At 36.3% G+C, this 19947-nt stretch overlaps 1 protein-coding gene across 3 annotated transcripts in view; it reads left to right on the plus strand.

Annotated features, from left to right (window-relative positions):
• Positions 1-19501, plus strand: part of LOC146004324 (dipeptidyl peptidase 9) — a 53331-nt gene extending 33830 nt beyond the window's left edge. For all 3 annotated transcript variants that reach the window (XM_083143086.1, XM_083143105.1, XM_083143096.1), the window contains 7 exons: positions 4828-4963; positions 5760-5932; positions 7282-7401; positions 9416-9568; positions 10114-10256; positions 12664-12775; positions 18393-19501. In XM_083143086.1, coding sequence (XP_082999212.1) covers positions 4828-4963; positions 5760-5932; positions 7282-7401; positions 9416-9568; positions 10114-10256; positions 12664-12775; positions 18393-18485 — 930 coding nt within the window. In that variant the 3' untranslated portion in view covers positions 18486-19501. The remainder of the gene's footprint in view (positions 1-4827; positions 4964-5759; positions 5933-7281; positions 7402-9415; positions 9569-10113; positions 10257-12663; positions 12776-18392) is intronic.
• The last annotated feature ends 446 nt before the right edge of the window (positions 19502-19947 follow it).

The following is a 19947-nucleotide window of genomic DNA, read 5'->3' on the forward strand; positions in this document are numbered from 1 at the left end:
CACAATCACAGTACCAAAAACCAGTAATGGGAGGGACGGGGGGGAGAGAAATTTCCAGACAGGCAGAAAAATTTAATAAGCCTCTAAATATTGCATTGAATTATAATTTTTTCTTGTCTGCATGGGAATAGTAAGGGGACAGAGCTGTCAATAGATGGAGGAGGGGGGGGGGGGTACACCACCTCTGTGGCACCCTCCAATAGTTGTCGAAGGTCGTAGTACAGCATTTGTTGGATGAACATATAGGCTCCGTTGATCCAAGCAATTTTTGTCTGATATCGCCGTCCAACTACTGTCAAACTTCAACAAAATGTCTCGCTACAAAAATCACAAGCATGGCACTCTTCTGAAATTAATTTTTGTTGGATGTCTTCAGACTGCGACATCTGACAAGAATTGCATGCATAAACGGAACCTTGTACATCTGAGTTTGTAACGTGTGGTACCACATTTCATTCAACAAACTTTTTCATGCGATTTTTGTCATACATAGCAGTTTGGCATTTGTTCCCTGTTCCACAGACTGCCCAGTCATTTCACTAATTTAACAAATGGAATAGATTGTAATCTCCGACATCTGACAAAAATCACATATTAATCTGATGTTAGATGTTCCAGTAATACATTTTTTTGTCGTCAGATGCAACATCCAACAAAAGTTACATTCATATCTGAACCTTAGACGGCTGCACCACTGCAAATATGCCACTGGAATTTTTTTACTCTTCTGGCTCACTTAACCTTATTTAATGTAGCAAAACGTATGAAGGTTTTCTTTCATATCCCCGGCGTAATACTGGTTTTGCACAAGTTAACATACATTTACAATGACATTGAACTTTGTGTTTCCATGTATGTGTGCATCGAATAAGCTGCAAATTTGTCTTGTCTAAATCTCTCTTATATGTCCAATGGTTAAGTTGTTTTATTTGCAGCAAAAAGAGAAGTATGATATTAATGCATTGAAAAATGAGTCTGCACTCATGGTTCTTGCAAGAAGAAGGTTCCAAACACCTCTGAAAATCTCAACATATAATAACGAGAAAAGGCTAAGGAGATTGATAAATTACAATTATTTTTTTTTCATCAGTGGCGCTTCATTCTAATCTAATTTAGTTGCAACTTTAAAGATAATCAAATGTTTTATTGAAAACTGGCTACACATGAAAAAAATCTGTAAAAACTCCTCCCTAGCTTGTGAATTTTAATAATTTTGCTGTTTGAATTCAAATCATATGGAAATGAAATCAATTTCTGTGAAGATAATATTGGTACTTAACACAGTCCATACCTGGATCTGCCCACTTGGAAAAACATGGATTTAGTTTACAATTGTCAGGGGAAAATATAAAATTTGTCCTGGAAAACCTGGAAAAGTCAGGGAATTTGTTCCTGCTGTCTTTAGCCACCCTGGGACATGCATGTTTCATTTTTGATGCGAGTTGCATTTTCCTACCATATTTTGTCAAAAACTGTACAATTTATTTACTGAATACTTTCCACAGCCTGAATTATCCTGAGAGTTATGCAAATTCATGGAACACTGATTAATTCTGCTGCTTACTTTGGGAATGGATAAAAGAAACTTCCTTACACAGGAATAAACTTAATACTCCAGTAACTGCATAAATGAATACATGCATATTTTGTAAAGCTAATATTGGTATAGTAAGTACAAGGCATTCTAACATAATATAACTAATTTGTTTAAATTGCTAAGAGATGTCGGAAGTATTAATTTTTGGCAAAAAATAAAAGAGTTATTCATTGGTATCAGCTCCAGAAATAAGAGTATTTGTATTTATTTTCTCATAATAATATACAGGATATTTTCTTGTCATTGCAGTTCAAAAGAATTACCCAAAACTTTATGTAGTTTTTTTGGAATCCAGATTTTATGCATACAATACTAAATGGTCTGACACCACAATCATAGAAATTTTACTTCTGTGCATTTCATACAACTGAAGCAGAGTGGTTAGCACAGCATTCTAAGATGCCAAGGATGTTGGTTTTGAATCCCGGCCTGGGCATGGATCTTCTTTGTGATTGTCCTTTCAATTGTCCCTTCATCAATTTTATCACTTACCCTCATCTTTGGGGTTACCCAAAAGTGGCAAAATTTTAGTATTGTATTTTCTATAAATATATGTCTATAAATTATGGGAGGAAGATTTTCAAGGAGTTCAATTTGATGCAAGACATCATCCCACACTTTGTGCTGAAAAATACATTTCTGTTCACTACTGAAATGTTTTCATCTTCTTTCATCACAGGCATAAATTAAAGATGAAGAGGAAGAATATCATAAATTTTTAACTGAATATATTCATTTAACAAGTCTGTATGGTCCAACCAAATCTAATTTCATACGTATGAAGGTGGGATGTGAAAGTTCTTGATGTTCCGTTTAGAATACCATATTTACATGTGTATAATGCACATGCGTGTATAATGCACATGCGTGTATAATGCGCACCCTGGTTTTTGATGGGGGAAAGTGACAAAAAATTTTATCTCGTGTATAATGCACAGTATAATCCAGGTTCAAGGAATGGCTGTCTTAGTTGTAGGTCGTAAAGCTGTTGCTATGCCAATCAAGAGCTAGTGACATCATACCTATTCAATGAGTCACCTCTTGCTATGTGGACCAAGAGAAGAATATCCTCTTGTGTAAACAATAAGTCTCCAACCCATGCCACCTCCCCCTTCTCCCTCCACTGTGTTTAGCATCCCAAAGCTTTCACTCTTTAACCACCTTATTTATTCTGTAATAGTAGAAAGGGAGATCAAAATTACGTTAAGGATTTGCAGTGCTCAGGAAGTTATTTTCTTGCCCAACAAATACCGCTGATACACATCCCATCACATGGGAGGTGCATGCTCGAAGTCTGCCAGAAGGACACTGCTTTTCTTGTGTCGCAGAACATAATATTACAAAGTGAAAAATCATGGAAAATGGCCTTTAAACTCTTATCCGTGGTTTTGCTCATTTTCTATTTACTTTTTCTAAAAAATAACCTTCAAAATACATACTTTTTCCATGACTGACGTAACATTTATAAGAGGCCCATTCAGGACCATCAAACTAGCAGTTAGCGGAACAAGATTTCTTTCAATAAGGCATTTACACACTCCGTATATATTATATTATTTGGCCAGTAATACATTTTAATTATTATTTTCTTTCTCCTTATCTTTTCTTTCATCCAAAGTACTACGAAAGCAGAACGTTTCTTCATTTTGTGATGAGTTTATTTCAACTGCATTCACATTAGTGTCGCGATCTTGAATGTAATACTGTAGCCATATTCAGAAACTACATAAATCAAGCTTTACAACGATATATAACATGATGGGTTCCGTAAACATGAAAAAAATATTCTGTGCATAATACGCATCAAAGTTTTTGGGTGCAAAAATTTGGGAAAAAAGTGTGCATTATACATGAGTAAATAAGGTAAATTACATGAACCGTCTACATGATTTCTGTATGTATCATTATTAGACCTCAGATTTTTAGGTTGTGAAATGGGTCCTTTTTAGAGCCTACATTTTGGAAAGTCCACCTGGAAAACTGGGGATTACACTTGAATTTTATCATGGTCCTAGAGTGGTAACCCTGAACATGTAACAATCTTTTTCATGTTTTCCACAGTCAAACTCCACCTTTTGACTGTGAGGATCATTTTATATGCAGAAAATGATCTTTCAACAAAAACATAGACAGTGGTGCAAGGCGTGAATGCTACAAAGCACCGAACCGACAAAAAAGTCAGTAAGACCACTTGAATCAGAAGCTTGCACTTTGGACTGTGCAGGTAACAGTAGTGCCAGATATTTTGCTTTGTTTAGAGCTTTGAAGAACATCATGGACTTCTACAGAAAGCATGTTTGAAACAGGGTAGTAGGGATTGGACAGATTAATCTGTACTGTATCGGTATTGGCCGATATAGGCATATCGGAAAATTACCAATTATTTTACCGATCCAATATATCTATAAATATCTTATAATTTAGTGCAAAATTCTGCCATTTTGTTAAATATTTTTGTGTATAATATCTCTGCTCTACTTTAAAAAAAGTAAATGCCTAAATATACAACTTGTTTTGCACTGCAGTCACCTAGAAACAAAATTATTCAGGTTCTTCAAGGACCATTTGGAATTTTATATCAGATCAGTAGAATATCCGGTTATTAGTATCGGTAAATTTTATATTGGTACTTTTACGGTATCGGCCTATCCCTAGACGGTAGTAATATAGTTTTTCGGTACCAAACCAAGCCAATATGTGTGATATAAAAATCCTGAAAAGCATTAAAAAATATATAGACCTAAGAAAAGGTTTGATTTAGGTACATAAACCTCAAATAGGTTCTAACAAGCAAAATAGGTTCTTTTAGCCACTATAAAACTCATCAGTTGTGGCATTTTATAATGAAATTCTCACAAAACCAATCTTTTTTATTTACCTACGAAGGAGAGAAACCTATAACCCAATGTCTAATCATGATATTTGAAAAGCCCACCCTTTTAAATAGCTTTCGAGAAACCTAACAATACTTGTATTGCAGTGAAAATCAAGTTTATATCTCCATATTTACATAAATGTAAAAAAGAAAATGGAAATTAAATATCAAAAGTTGTTTCAGAGAAGTGGTGAGAATCTTAGAATCACATGCTACTTACTCCTAAGGGGACCAGTCAGATTTTAAAGGTTAACAAAGCATTGATATTATTTTTCCTTTAGGTGATCCAAATTGGAGATTTTTACCTGACCTTACTTTCTGTGTATACTTTCTATAATCTTATTTTCATTGGCAGGAATGCACAATGTTTGTGGCTGTGTATAGTAATATTCACAAACTTCCTTGTTGCCAAGTATTCAAGGTCAGTCATACAGACTGGACTGTGGAAGGAGTCCAAGTGACACCTGTTGGTTGCTTGCTAGAGTCTGCTGGTAAGTTTGTTCTGTTTAATTTAGAGTTCAATTTAGGAAATTAGTAAAATTTTCATCACAAATTTCTATGTTTTCCAATACAGTAAAACCTCGTTAATCTGGATCCCGATAAGCTGAACTAGCAGAATGCAAGGTTTTAAATATGGCTAGAAGTCAACAAGAGAACTTCCAAAAGAAAAGGCAGTCAACCACTGATGAAATTCATTTTCCCGCAGACTTTGTACTGTACTGTATAGTGTATTTAGGCCTATGCCCTTTAAATACACCATAATAAACTTGTTTTGTTTCTATAAACTGAGTTTTAATGCACTTTCTACTGTTCTTTTAGGTTATTTCAGTTAATCCGGACTTTCGTTAAACTGGTCTACTTATCCCCCTATTAGTCCGGATTAACGAGGTTTTACTGTATCTTGTTCCCTCAAATTCCAACATCCTGTTTGACGTGATTACAGTGTATTTCCAAGTATATGCTAGAATGATAGTGTTATTTTCAAGCACTATTAAATCAGAACCTATAAGTAGCATCATATACAAACCTATATGTAAATAATACAGCAGTTCAGGTGTTTTATTGTAGGCTGTATTGTTGCAGATTTAATGAAAATCAATATTTCCAATTATACATCTTCATCTGCTCACATGTGTGTGCTTGCTAAAATTCAGGGCTCCACTGTAATTTTGAGTTTCACTGGGTATTGTTATTAACATATGTGGTGCTAAATAGATATGCAAATTAATTACTACAAATTGACTGATTAGTCCAAAGTATGTAATTTTTCTGTTTTGTCTCTTGTAGTACCTGAAAATGATTACTACTGTCCAGAATTATTCACTCATCAGATCTCATCTGGGGACACCCTGTATGCCATGGTATTCAAACCTCATAACTTCCAGCCTGGAAGAAAGTACCCAACGGTAGTCAGTGTTTACGGAGGGCCTGAGGTGCAGTTAGTAACGAACACATTTAAGGTAGGCAAGATGAAATTTCTCTACTTGTACACAGAAAAGGCTATAGGTGTTGCCAGGCTTGCACTACATGGGTCTGAGTCTCAAAATTTTGACTAATTACTACAAATATTGAACTGGGGATGGTTGGAAAAGACTGGCACATACAGTGCTGATGTTGTAGTTAAATCTTTCTTCATCCTCTGTCAGTTAAAGATACTAAAGATACAGTGAAGAATGTACTCTGCATAAATCACACCAAAAGTGATAAATGCATTTGTAACAAAACCCAGGAGCAACCACATTTTATAATTGTTTGTGTGTGTGTGTGTGTGTGTGTGTGTAAATGAATCGTTAAATATTTACCATAAATGAAAAGAAAGATTTAATTTTTGCAGACTGGCCACGTGTCCACTGTACAAATAAATATGACATTGGACTACAGTGTAGCCAAATGATAGGTAACAAGCATTGGAAAGGTGCTTTAGCTAGTTATTGACTGCTGATTGGATGGGATGAAAATGTCAGAAATATTTGGTTCGAATCTAGAAGGTTAGGGATAGGTTACTGATCAGCTAGGTTGAAACTGAGGACACTGTGACTGTGATAGCATAAAATAGTTCTGAACAAGCTTCCTCACACACTTGATGAGATGTGAAGACATGTGGACACCACCCTTTGATGTTGCCATTTCGTTTGACACCCTCGTGGACATGTGGTGGCCACACAACATGATCTTTCCCAACATTTACAGGAAGAGGTGTTGATAGAGAGGGGCAGTTGTTGGTTAATTTCTGCTCTGAACCTGTCATTGTAGTTTTTGTTGTGGCCATTGGCATGGGTGGCACAGGTGAAGTCCAAGTTTTGGGTGGATGATATGAGGTAATTTTTTGGTTCTGAGGTTAAGGAAGGTTGAGGTAAAATCCACCATAGATCCGGTAGAGGGAAGATTGTGTTACAAGATCTTTACATTAAATTTATTAATAATAATATGATTTTATCAAAAAGTAACAAATACGTGAAATATTTGTATATTGTAATGTAAGCTGAGTACATACCATCAATTTTACAATCCTTAGATGTGCATGAGATCTTGTATGGGATGATTCTTGCTTCTTGAACAAGTTTACATGTGGAAATAATAAGCTTTGTGTTGCCAAAGAAGTTGATTACATTCTAAAATATATGTACTCGGCATCTTGAATTACTGAAGTTTTTGTGAGACTTTATACTTCTAATAACACTTTGGCAATTATTTTTGTAAATTTTGTAATGTCAATTTTGTAAATTGTAAATTTTCTACTTTTGAAGTCATGTGCTGTCTTTATGCATTTTTGTTCTCATTAATATTTATTATTTTTTTATTGCTGCAGGGGATGAAGCAACTAAGGCTGCATATGCTAGCAGCACAAGGGTATTGTGTTGTTGCTGTGGATTCAAGAGGCTCACAACATCGAGGAATACAATTTGAAAGCCATTTAAGGTGTAGAATGGTAAGGAAGCTTATCTTGCCTCAACTCTGGAGCAATTTGTTGCAATCTTGTGCTGGCTTTGATCAAAGGTCGGATATTCAATGCCTGGTCAACTTTTTGGTTATCCAACTACCAGTTGGAGTTTACCTCCAGTATTAACCAGCACTGGGTTTTTCAATGTGGAAATAAATTATAGTTAGCTGACGAGAGCCATCCCTATCCCCCTATCCGCAGGAATTGCACATGCTGGAGCATCCGTTGATCTATCAATTTTTTCATTACATTTAACAGGAGTTTCCTCTATTCTAAGAGCAGTAAACTTTATTACAACAGTAATTAACATACGAACTATAGGAATATCTATGGAACGAGTACCACTATTTGTATGATCAGTAATCATCACTGCTGGATGAGGAATTCAATCACTCTGCCATCTAGATATCATAATTCAAATCAAATTTCATCTGATGTGAAAAAGTAGAACTACAGTAAGGCACATGTAGTTGTTAAACTTCTGAGTTTACATTGTAAATACAAAAACTCACGCACACATAATATGTATGTATTATTACAAAGAAATACATGTAAGGGGAGAAAGCAGTTTCCACACATTTGCCTTTTTCCTAAAACAGGCCAATCTCTCAGAATGCAAAATGGTAAACATTTTTATTTTCTTACAGAACAAGAAAGATAAAGGTGAAATATGGATAACTCATATCTGGCCATGTAATTACATAAGGACATCATATGTACAAATTTTGCACATATCTTTTGACGCTTTATACCTGCTTGGTGCATGTTTCTTACTCAGAAGAACTTTATATAATTTCATTGAGCATACATTCTTTGTAGTCAATTTCTACACAGTATCTCTACCCAATGATGATGTAAAAAATAACAATTTTTAATACAAATTTTAGAATCATGGAAAAATAAAAGATAGAATCAGTGGTAAAATCATGGTAAATAAATGATGATTACAAAAAATGTCGGCAAGAAGTCTCTCATGGCAAAATGGAACACAAACTCCAAGCTACTGCCTACAGCTGCTACACTAGTTTGTCTCTGGAGAGTTTGCTTCATGATAGAACAGATATCTCAAGTACAAATTCACAAAGCAAAGTCTGGCAACCATTGTCCTTTGCTGTTACTATGCACATCAGTTGAACTCTGCCTAACAAAACAAATTTATTTTTACACCAGTGTCTGCGATTAGGGGGCCAGTTGCTCCCGAACTGCTCAGCCATATCTACCAAGGGAAAGTAAACTGTCTTTGCCCCCCCCCCCCAATTCTGCACACCTTACCCCCCCCCTCCATTTTGGAACCCAATCTACGTTTTTATTGAATTATTTGTTGGTCAGTCTGAGAAATTGTGGTGGTGCAGATCTATTTTCGATGAGGCAGCCATGTTCATTCACAACTGCCAGTTCCATTGTTGACCACCAGATAAAGCATGGATGATGTTAACTGCCACTCGACTTCCAGTTATTTACCATAACCATACATTGAAAAAATACCCGTCTCTAAAACAATGCAAAATTCTGATGATTGTCCAGTAGTTTGATCAGGGTAAATATTTTTTTTCATTCATTTCTGACTTCCTGCTGTATTTTCATGCATTTTTTTAAAAAAGATTTTGGATACTACCCTGCATGTTGCAACAAACTGGGTAGGCAGTTTGGGGGGAGTAAGGTAAGGAGCAGATGTAAAGATAGGCCCCCACATTTTGACACACACTGCCATTTGTGGAGGCATTGTTATAAGCATCATGCCCCAGATACCCATTTATTGTAGGCTGGGTGAACCCCAGAGCAGCTCCATGCAGGAACATTGCTTCAAAGATTCCCCATCTGAAATCACCCACCCTTGAAATCAAACTTCTGTGGCAGTCAGATTTCCTACTGACTAGATTATTGTTGCTTCATTTTCATGTACTTACCTTCGTAAAATAATAAGGGAAATCCCAGTGAACCTATACCCAGTACTGAAATCAAGTGCATATTAAGTGATATTGTCCCTCAATGCTACTTTCAGGGCACAGTGGAATTATCTGACCAGGTAGAAGTTCTTCAGTTTCTAGCCCAGACGTTAGGCTTCATTGACATGAGTCGAGTGGCCATCCATGGCTGGTCCTATGGAGGCTATCTAAGTCTAATGGCTCTTGCTCAACACCCCAATATATTTAAGGTAAGCAATGAAGAATAAAGGTTGCATATTTAGCTGAAGTCTAAAAGTTTTTAATTGCTACTCTGGATAAACTTAACTATAAATCCTAAATATAATCAGACAATTCAAGATATTTTCTTTCTTTGTTTACTTACTTGTAACAACTGTAAATTAGAAGGAAAAAAGTATTTTGTGCTGTTTATATTGTACTTTTGTACATAAATGAAGATGGTTCTATGGGATGGACCAATATGAGATCCAACATGAAATGGGGAAACATTCCTGACTAGTTCATCCACTCAAATGACTATAATGGTATTACCTTAGAAATGTACTTAACGAAACCATGATATATGTACATATAAATATGAATTTATATCTTTATATTCTTAAAAACAGTAACAAACTTGCAGAAATTTGCCCTTAGAAATGTTGGATACACTGATATGCCTATGTTGGCTAATACCAATAGTATTGATTAATCTGTACCATTTCTACTTTTATATTTACATCATTTCTGTAATGTAATGTGACATTTTTTATCAATCTAATGGGACATTTTTCAGGTGGCAATAGCTGGTGCTCCTGTAACTTCATGGAATTTGTATGATACGGGTTACACAGAGCGATACATGGATCTGCCTGAAAATAACCAACAAGGATACAAAGCTGGGTCCATTCTTAGTTATGTGAATCAATTCCCAGATGAGTAAGTAAGCATTTTTAGATAATTAGATATTTTTATGCAAAACAGAATATGTAATTTATTAAATACGGCTGAGCCTCGATATACCAACCCTTCCTACAAATATTTGAACTTTTTAGACATACAAAATTGTTATGAATAATACTAATTATTGTTGTTAATATCAGTATAGAAATGGGAATCTTTTCACCTTTCCATGCAAGCCTATCAGGGTTTTACTCCAAGAAAATCATTACTTTGTTACAATTGTGCTATTGAACAAAGTGTCGTGGCCAAGTGGTTAGCACATCGCGCTGCGACGCCAAGGGTCCCGGGTTCGAATCCCGGTCGGGCTTGGTTGTTTGTGAATGTCCATTCATCAATTTCATCACTCATCCCCATCTTTGCAAATTAGCCAAGAGGCACAAAACGCGAAGTAAAATAAACTAAATCAATCAATCAATCGTGAACAAAGTGTCATGAAAAAAATCCAATTTTAGTATGGAATTAATAAACTACTGGTAGGAATTTTGTATACGTTGCAGAATTTCTGGACTTGGAGAGAAGTAGTGTATACCAAATGTATATGAGGATATTATTTTTGGTACCTACTTATCCCTTATGTTAAATAACGGTGAAATACTTATGACATCTGTACACTTAACATAGTACATATGATAATTAATTAATTAATTAATTATTATTATTATTATGTGCTATTCTTGTTTTTTCTCATTATGCTTTCAAGGTGATACCACTTTTCGTCCATGTTTTTTAAAATAAGCCAACAATGTTGGATCAGTTTTTGGATGTGTAAAAACTCTAGAATGTTTCAAATATGAAATGTGAAGTGCACAAAAATACATACTCATAAGTATATTAAGCTGGAGTGCTTGTGCCGATAGATGACTCACTTGTTAGATTTTTCTAACAAATTTTAGTTTTGTGTATTATTAGTTTAAATTTACATAAGCAGATATATTTAATGTACATGCAACTCTTGGATAATTACAGCTTTTCATAAAGGAATACAAGCGTAAAGTGGAATATTTTCATGTTTTCTTCCAAAATAATACAGAAAGAAAGGAAAGGAGAAGAATGTTCATCTTTTTAATGCACGTAGAAAGTATTTATTGTATTCTTTCCATTTTCCAAAGCCCACCTCCATGACAGAGTGGTTAGCACAAACATACTACGATGGCAAGGATCCTGGGTTCAAATCCTTGCCTTGTCATGGGTGTTCTTTGAGAACATCTCTTCATGAATTTCATCATACCACTCTATGGGATTAGCCAAAAGTGGAAAAGAAAGCCAAGTAAAATTACCCAATCAAGCAATCAATCCAATTTCAAATTTTTCCGAATTTTTTTTCTCAGGATTGATTCTGCATCATTAATAACTTAATTGCAGACAAATCTTAACTTCCATTAAAAAAATTGCAACAGCTAATGGAATTGATCAGCACTACAATCTTCCTCCAAACCATGTAATTCAAATTTTAAAATCTCATCTATGTTTGATGGAACACCTCCTAAGCCGAACGATTAGCACTTTCAGCTTTGGTGCATGCAGTCCTAGGTTTGATCAGTGGTGGAAATTCCAAAATTTTATAGTTGACCCAGCATCGCGAGAAGGAACAAGTTGAAAAGAAACGTAGCGACAGTCTCCAGTCTTGAAAGTCAGAAATCCATGGTGAAAAGGTGCTTGACAAGTCCTTTACCTCAAAGGGATGTTGTACCACAGAGTTTAGTTCAGTCTGTGTTTCATGTTCTAGATGTAAATTCAGTTTTTTTTGTATTTTATTGTTCATATTTTGCGTTCGCCCACTTTTGGCTAATCACATTAATCAAACGAAATGGTGATCAAAGGACACTTGCAGAGACAGCCAATACGAACACATCACCCCCTAATTAAAGTGGCAAATAACGCCTTAGTAGACCTACCAGCCCCCATATCCAGGCCAGAACTCGAAACCAGAAGCTTGAGTGGCAAGATGTGAAGAAAAGTAATCGATGATGATCAAACACTACTCTGGATTTGTAACAGTCCCATCACAACAGTGTGTTAAATAATGCAATAATTAAGGATGTAGATGAGATGTTAGTGCAACATGTTGTATGCTGCTCATGATTATAAGCAGTGCCTTTTTTCTGGCTGAATGCAACGGTGTGCCGTACCAGCACTTTTTTAAAAGTGATCATTCCTAAACACCATACCACAATATTTTGAGAAGTTCTGATGAACACAATAACAAACTAACTTGGAAAGTACTGGAATGTTTCTTCGCAGAAAAAAAAGCACTGATTATAAGTAATGAATAGTGTTAGCACAAAGCATAAGTCATTAACATGCACTAATAAACATCATTGCAATGAGGAAGATCTTTCTCATCTGTGTAGTCATTTCCTTTTTTTTCCATTTTCTTTTATAGGGAAAACAGATTACTAATTATTCATGGTCTCATAGATGAAAATGTTCATTTCTTCCACACGAGTCAACTTATCAATTGTTTAGTGAAAGCAGGGAAACCGTACCAGTTACAGGTGAGTACATCATGTAACATCTCATTAACCCATGAAACCACTAGTAAGTATGTTTTGGAGACCATTGAGAGGTTTCCTGTATGAAAAGAGCAATTATTTGTCATGTAATATTTGTGAGTAAAGTTAAAAGATTTAAAATGTGCAGTTACTTTGTTACTTCTTTATTTTATATACTCCTCACAAAAAGTTCCGGATGTTGTTATATTAGGCACAACAGTTGGGAATATTGTTACATTAGGCACAACAGTTGGGAATATTGTTACATTAGCCATATGTTGGCGAAAACACGAGAACATCCAGCAGACAGACAATTTCCATCTGTTGTTGAATTCCAAGGTCTTGCCTGTCACCTATTCCATAACATAACAAAATTCCAAACTTTTGTGAGAAGTAAGTGTATTTCGGCTGAATCAGCATAGACAGGCTACCAACGATTATGTATTACAGGATGGGACACTGAGTATATTCTCCATGAACTTGTGCGAACACTTTTCTAAGGCCTTATAAACCGCAGACTATACATACCCAGAACAAGCAGAACCATCTGGCGGGGGAAGACAACGCACTCGAACAGTGAGGAACTATCGATCAATACGCATATCGATGTTTGAGCTTGATACTTGGAAAGCAAATAGACTTTTTTCATTGGAATGTAATAAAATTAAAAATGGAATCATTAAAATTGTTGATTCTAGTCTTGGATTGTCCAAAGGAGATACGTAGAAAATATTCTAATATCTTATACATTTACTATATATATGCCATATTGGGTCATTTTTTGGTTTTCGTGAAAGATTTTAATTCGTACACTAAAAATCTTACTTAATACTTCAATATTGTAATTGATTTCTGGATTTTTTATTTACATTGAAGTTTAATTATTGAAATCCATGTGATATGCAATGAGATTAACAAAAGGACTGGAATATCTTCCCCTTGCACTAAAATAACAAAGTACCTGCAATGCAGCACATTTACCACAGAAGAAAAATTATACTGTGGAGTTACAATGAAAGTTCATCGCATGCAAATACAGAGCAAAAATGTAGCGACATATATTAAACTGTAAGAATTTGTAACGTTAAATACACATGCTTCTTTTTTTCATTTGATTCGTCAAAGTTTACCTTGCACATTGTCTTCTGCCCATCTGACATTAATTATATATCATTTACTATTCCAAAATGTATGTTTTCCATAAGAAATAAAAACTATTCATGTATGCAGGCAAAACTACTTTGTAGGATATAAGGGAGATTTATTCTTCAACTAAACTTAAATTTCATTCTACATCAACTTAAATTACACACACACACAAATGTACAGCTTAGAGCATTCAAACTAAACCTGCCTGCTTTGAGACTTCTTAGAGGATGATATTTAATCAATATAAAAGTTAGAAAGATAAGTTAACGTAATCTTACACGATACTTAGTACATGACGGATGTAAAAGTTTTGTAATGAGATGTCTACGTTAAACACGAATAACCAATTCCTAGTCTCTTCTATACTATGCTTGACATAAGACATAACACATCTTTCACAGCACAGGGTTTAATCACAAAACCAATATCCACTGATTTCCTAAACATACCAAGAATAGCATAAGGTGAATCACAGAAGCTTTAAAATTCTCCACAATGAACCCAAATTTTGGTTCAGAAAGTAAAATATAGCCACACTAAATCGAAATGTACTTATAACAAAAAATCTGTCCTTGCTCTCTGGTGCGTTACCACAGGTTAGTCAATAACCAATTTTGAAAGTAGTGAAATGCGTCACAATCTTCCATGAAAGTCTAGAATCTTTACAACATCTTTATTAAAAAGTTGCAAGTGCTTGAATATACATGACGTAACGCAGTACTACACCAAATGCAATACAAATATACTTTATAATGTACGTCCCTTGAATTTATACAATAGTTTTATGACTTAGCCTCTGATCATGGACTAATGGCAACCTTGACAGGGCAAATCCCATTAATTGTCCATCAGTTTAGGGCTGTTAGTTTTCGACCAAGTAGTTGGATGGCGCTAGCAACTTCCGTATCCTCTTAGTGATCTCCGCATTCGCCATGGCTTATGGGGCTTGGTTATCCTCATAGATATATATATATATATAAAGTGAAAGAGGAGAGAGGAAACACTCACCGGACAAAGAAAAAATTCAAATTTTCGTGATGGTATATCACATCTTCAGGAGTAGAGAGACGTTGTATAATTAAGTGACTAGAGGGAAGAGTAAGCATGACCTGCAGTGTTGCCAGGTCCCGAAGGAAAAAAAAAGGGTTGACAGTACCACAAAAAAAAATGGTTCTTTCGCCTGGCTTGTCGAAAACTGTGAGTGGTGGGCGGGGTTGGTTGAGAAAAGGTGGTGGTGAGGGTGAGGATAGGGGATGAGGGGCGTTACTGGGTGGCCTTGTTCAGGCCTGGAGGTGTGGTTGCATTCATGGTCAATATGTAGGCCCTCTCCCATCTTCTACGTATTGAGGTGTTGGTGGATTGGGGCAAGGAGTGGACGATTGCTACCTGGAAGCAGTCATTAAAAGGAATATTGTGGTGATTGGTGTGAATGGCAACAGCAAAGTCCAGGTTTTGGGTAGAGAAGCGGTGGTTGTTGATGCGGAGGTTCAGGGCTGTGGATGTTTCCCCCAGGTAGAAGCTCCCACAGATGTTGCACGTGAGGATATAAATTAGGTTAGAGCTGTTGCAGTTTCCTTTGGGGTAGAGGGTGAATTTGCTGGTGGCAGTGTGGATCTGGAGGGTGCGGGAAGTGACAAATATGGGGCAGGTTTTGCACCTTGGGCAGTTGCATTTGTGGGCAGGTGCGAGTTGATTGTGAGTAGGTGGATTGTGGTGGACCAGGATGTTTTGAAGATTGGGAGGGCGTTTGAAGACAACTCTGGGCTTGTCTGGGAAGATATTTCTGGTGTCAGGATCACTGTGCAGGATGGGAAGGAGGGAACGTAGAGTGTGTCTGATTTTGTTGAGGTGGGGGTGATATTGGGTGACAAGTGCAGGGGGATTGGTGGCAGGTTTCTTGGTGGGAGTGTATGAAGCAGCTCGGGATATTTGTTTTGTAACCAGGGTGGAAGGATATCCACGGTTGGTCAAGGCTTGGTGTAAGCGGAGGTTATAGTTCTGTCGGGAGGTGGCTGAGGTGTTGAGGCGTTGACCTCTGAGGGCCAGGGAGTTGTCTTCAAACGCCCTCCCAATCTCCAAAACATCCTGGTCCACCACAATCCACCTACTCACAATCAACTCGAACCTGCCCACAAATGCAACTACCCAAGGTGCAAAACCTGCCCCATATTTGTCACTTCCCGCACCCTCCAGATCCACACTGCCACCAGCAAATTCACCCTCTACCCCAAAAGAACCTGCAACAGCTCTAACCTAATTTATATCCTCACGTGCAACATCTGTGGGAGCTTCTACCTGGGGAAACATCCACAGCCCTGAACCTCCGCATCAACAACCACCGCTCCTCTACCCAAAACCTGGACTTTGCTGTTGCCATTCACACCAATCACCACAATATTCCTTTTAATGACTGCTTCCAGGTAGCGATCGTCCACTCCTTGCCCCAATCCACCAACACCTCAATACGTAGAAGATGGGAGAGGGCCTACATATCGACCATGAATGCAACCACACCTCCAGGCCTGAACAAGGCCACCCAGTAATGCCCCTCATCCCCTATCCTCACCCTCACCACCACCTTTTCCCAACCAACCCCCCCCCCCCACCACTCACAGTTTTCGACAAGCCAGGCGAAAGAACCATTTTTTTTGTGGTACTGTCAACCCTTTTTTTTTTCCTTCGGGACCTGGCAACACTGCAGGTCATGCTTACTCTTCCCTCTAGTCATTTAATTATACAACGTGTCTCTACTCCTGAAGATGTGATATACCATCACGAAAATTTGAATTTTTTCTTTGTCCGGTGAGTGTTTCCTCTCTCCTCTTTCACTTTTTATTTAGCCCTTGTGGCCCTCCTTCCTTTTATCCTATATATATATATAATATCCTTGAGGCTGCTGTGTCAGTTGCATTGTGTTTATCACGTGCTTTACTTAAGAAAATGCTTGTGTATTATCCTCAAATAGTAACAGACTACAGTGCTTCTTGATATATTATATTACTTCTCAAAGCATAGGAAGCTTCAGGACGTTTGTTTTATTACTGCTTAATTGATTGTTTATCCTTTCAGTTCATTAATAAAATTGTCTATAATTTTGCTGATCCAATATCTGCAGCAAGGTAATTTTATACTGTTTAACAAGCTGCACCAATTTCATCATTGTCACGATTTCATAATGAATTGTACCCATGATAGTATTCCCTGACAACTATACAACTATGGATGACTGAAAATCTGTTTATATTTTGAGGCACATTGACTCTTGGTCCACTAGACAATCTGTTGGAGGTCAGTCAGAAAATGTTATTGTCCAGTTCAGCCTGTGGCAAAAATAATCAAAGTAAAATAAACTAAATCAATCCATCAACCTTTCATCAAATCATTATTCATCCTAATTGCCTTGATTAATATTAACCCTTAAATGTCTTGACTCGTTTCCATGTTATTTTCCAACATAAAATTTGAAATGATGTACTTGTTAAATAAAATATTATATCTGAGACTTATGATGCTACAGTTATGATTGGAACCAAGTTTCCACATTTTGTTCAGAATATGTCAGGCTGTCATTCAAGGAAATAAGTGGTTTTTTTTTGTTTTTTTAACATGTAATGAAACAATGAATGTTTTAAATGTTTAAGATTTCCCCCACTTCCTATTGCATCATATAACCATGACTAAAATCAGATTACTAACGTTTTACCTGTGGTGTCACCCTCACTCAAACATGCCTCAGCAGAGGTGAGTGATCAATCATCCAACCAGTTACAGAGTGACGTGTGGTCAGCACAACGAACCCCCAGCCTTTGTTGTAGTTCCTGCAACCAGGTTATGCTATCCATTCATACCTCCCCAATTTCCTCACGGCATCAGATTACTAATGGCACCCTTTAAAGCTCATGTATCAGTGCAGACATAAATCTCCAGAGCGTTAGTCACAGTATGTTCCCAACTTTAAAATTAAGTCAGGCATTTAAGGAGTTGGAAAAACATTGTAGCAAAGAAGGCATACAAACACAAGAGAGAAAATTACTTAACATCAAAAATGGTAATTCTACTGAATTCCGGGTTTACCTGATTCAAGATTCCAAACTCCACGACTCCATGTTTGAAGCATAATTCCATACCTGGATATTAACCTATGATTGTGAAATGTTAAATTGTCCTGGTTGCTCAGTGCAATGTGGTCACTGCTTTTGAGAAGCCAATTAGCATTACATTAGAGTTACATGCTTTTAAAAACGAAAGTTTTGTATTTCTGATAATGTAATAATATGCATGGAAATAAGATACGTTTTACTATTTGGAAAGTTTTTTTGCAAGAATAATGGAAAACTTGTAAATAAAAAAAATAAGGCCATATCAATAAAACATCCAGAGTTTTATTCTTCAGACATGTTCTATTGCTTGGTAACATAAAAATGCATGTAAATACGAACTGCTGTCATTACTACTTTTTTTCTTTTTTTAGGTGTATCCAAATGAAAGGCATAGTTTGCGACATTTAGACGCTAGTAAACACTATGAGACAACACTGCTGTCATTTTTGCAGAATAACTTGTAGTGTAAGGACTACAGTACACAATGAGGCCATCTCTAATCATAGAGTTGGCACTTCCCCTTCGCTTTCAACGAGTTGAAACATGTTTTCTTTTTTCCTGCCATGCAGCCAATAATTCTTCCATTTTTTAAAATAAGACCTGGTCATACTTTGTGTCAATGTATATTTTTTTTGTACAGAGAAAGTGGGCGAAAAAGTAACTGTTTACTGAGGGGGGGAAAGTGATAGTAAGTACTTTAAAGTGCAATCAACTGTTTATGAACTTATGGAAGATTCTTGATCTTGTGCCTGTAAATATGAATAGAATTGTAGATATGCACTAATCAATTACTTGTCAGCAGATTGTTAAATTTATACAAGACTAACAGCCTAGAGTTGTTAAAACAACCTTCAATTAAGAATTAAGTAACTACTGTGCATAATTTAGAGAAATTTTTGATATTACTTCTTTTTTTTCTCTTTGTTTTTTCTCCCTTCTGCATGCAACAATAAGATCATGTGACTTGAGTAACAAAAACACATCGTCATCATCATCATGAGTCATGACATTAAAACAAAGGAAAAAAGTTAATTATTTGCAACGTTGTTTAGTGTTCAAAATATTTTGAACCTTGGCCAATTTTTTCATTTGTGAAGTTTGTATGAATTTACAAGCTGATTCTTGTATTTTTTTATGCAATAGTTTTTCATTTGATGATGCTGTTAGTTAATTTATTTGAATTGTAAATTAGTAGAGTTTATATTTTATTTATTTCTTTTGTCTTCCCCTGTTTTTCCTTCCTTTCCTCCCACCTTGCTTGTTACCTCGTTTTTCTTTGAAATTCTCAATTGTGTTTCAAAGGTAGAAGTAACTGTCTTGAAAAGTTGGAAAGACAAAATTTTATTACTGAGAGTTTTTATTGCTCATTTCTTTTCTAGAAGATAATGTCATGAATTTTTCTATGTGCTGTGTTGTATGAATGATGTGAAAGTTTGTAATTTTGAGAGTGTACATTTTAATGTTTTAGCAAATAAAAACAAATACAAAGAGTGTTTGTTGTTACTACATGGGCACTTTCGTACCCAAAGTATCTTGTATACAAGGGACATACTGTATTGATTTATGCTTTCATTTTTGGTACAGATACAGGGCATGTACCGGTTTATATATAATCCTTCTTGAGCTGAATGTAATTGTACCACTGCTGTAGCAGTCTTTTCAGGTAGAACTATAAAGTAAAGTAAAGTTCTCCACTGTGCTTTGCACCATGCCATGATGGAATATAGAGGGCATGGAGATAGGGCCCCACACTTTCTTGATCACAGTCGAAGGTGGGGGTGATGTGATCAGCAACATGCCCCTGGCTGCATTTACCCCAAAGTTTCCTCCAGGTACCCACTTTATACAACGCTGGGTGGGTGCCCTCGCATGGTGGTCGGATGCTCTGACTGAGCTACTGCAACTGAAACGACCTTTTTGGAAGTG

Source organism: Lepisma saccharinum, chromosome 1 (assembly GCF_977018435.1).
Source record: "Lepisma saccharinum chromosome 1, izLepSacc3.1, whole genome shotgun sequence".
NCBI classification, from domain to species: Eukaryota; Metazoa; Arthropoda; class Insecta; order Zygentoma; family Lepismatidae; genus Lepisma; species Lepisma saccharinum.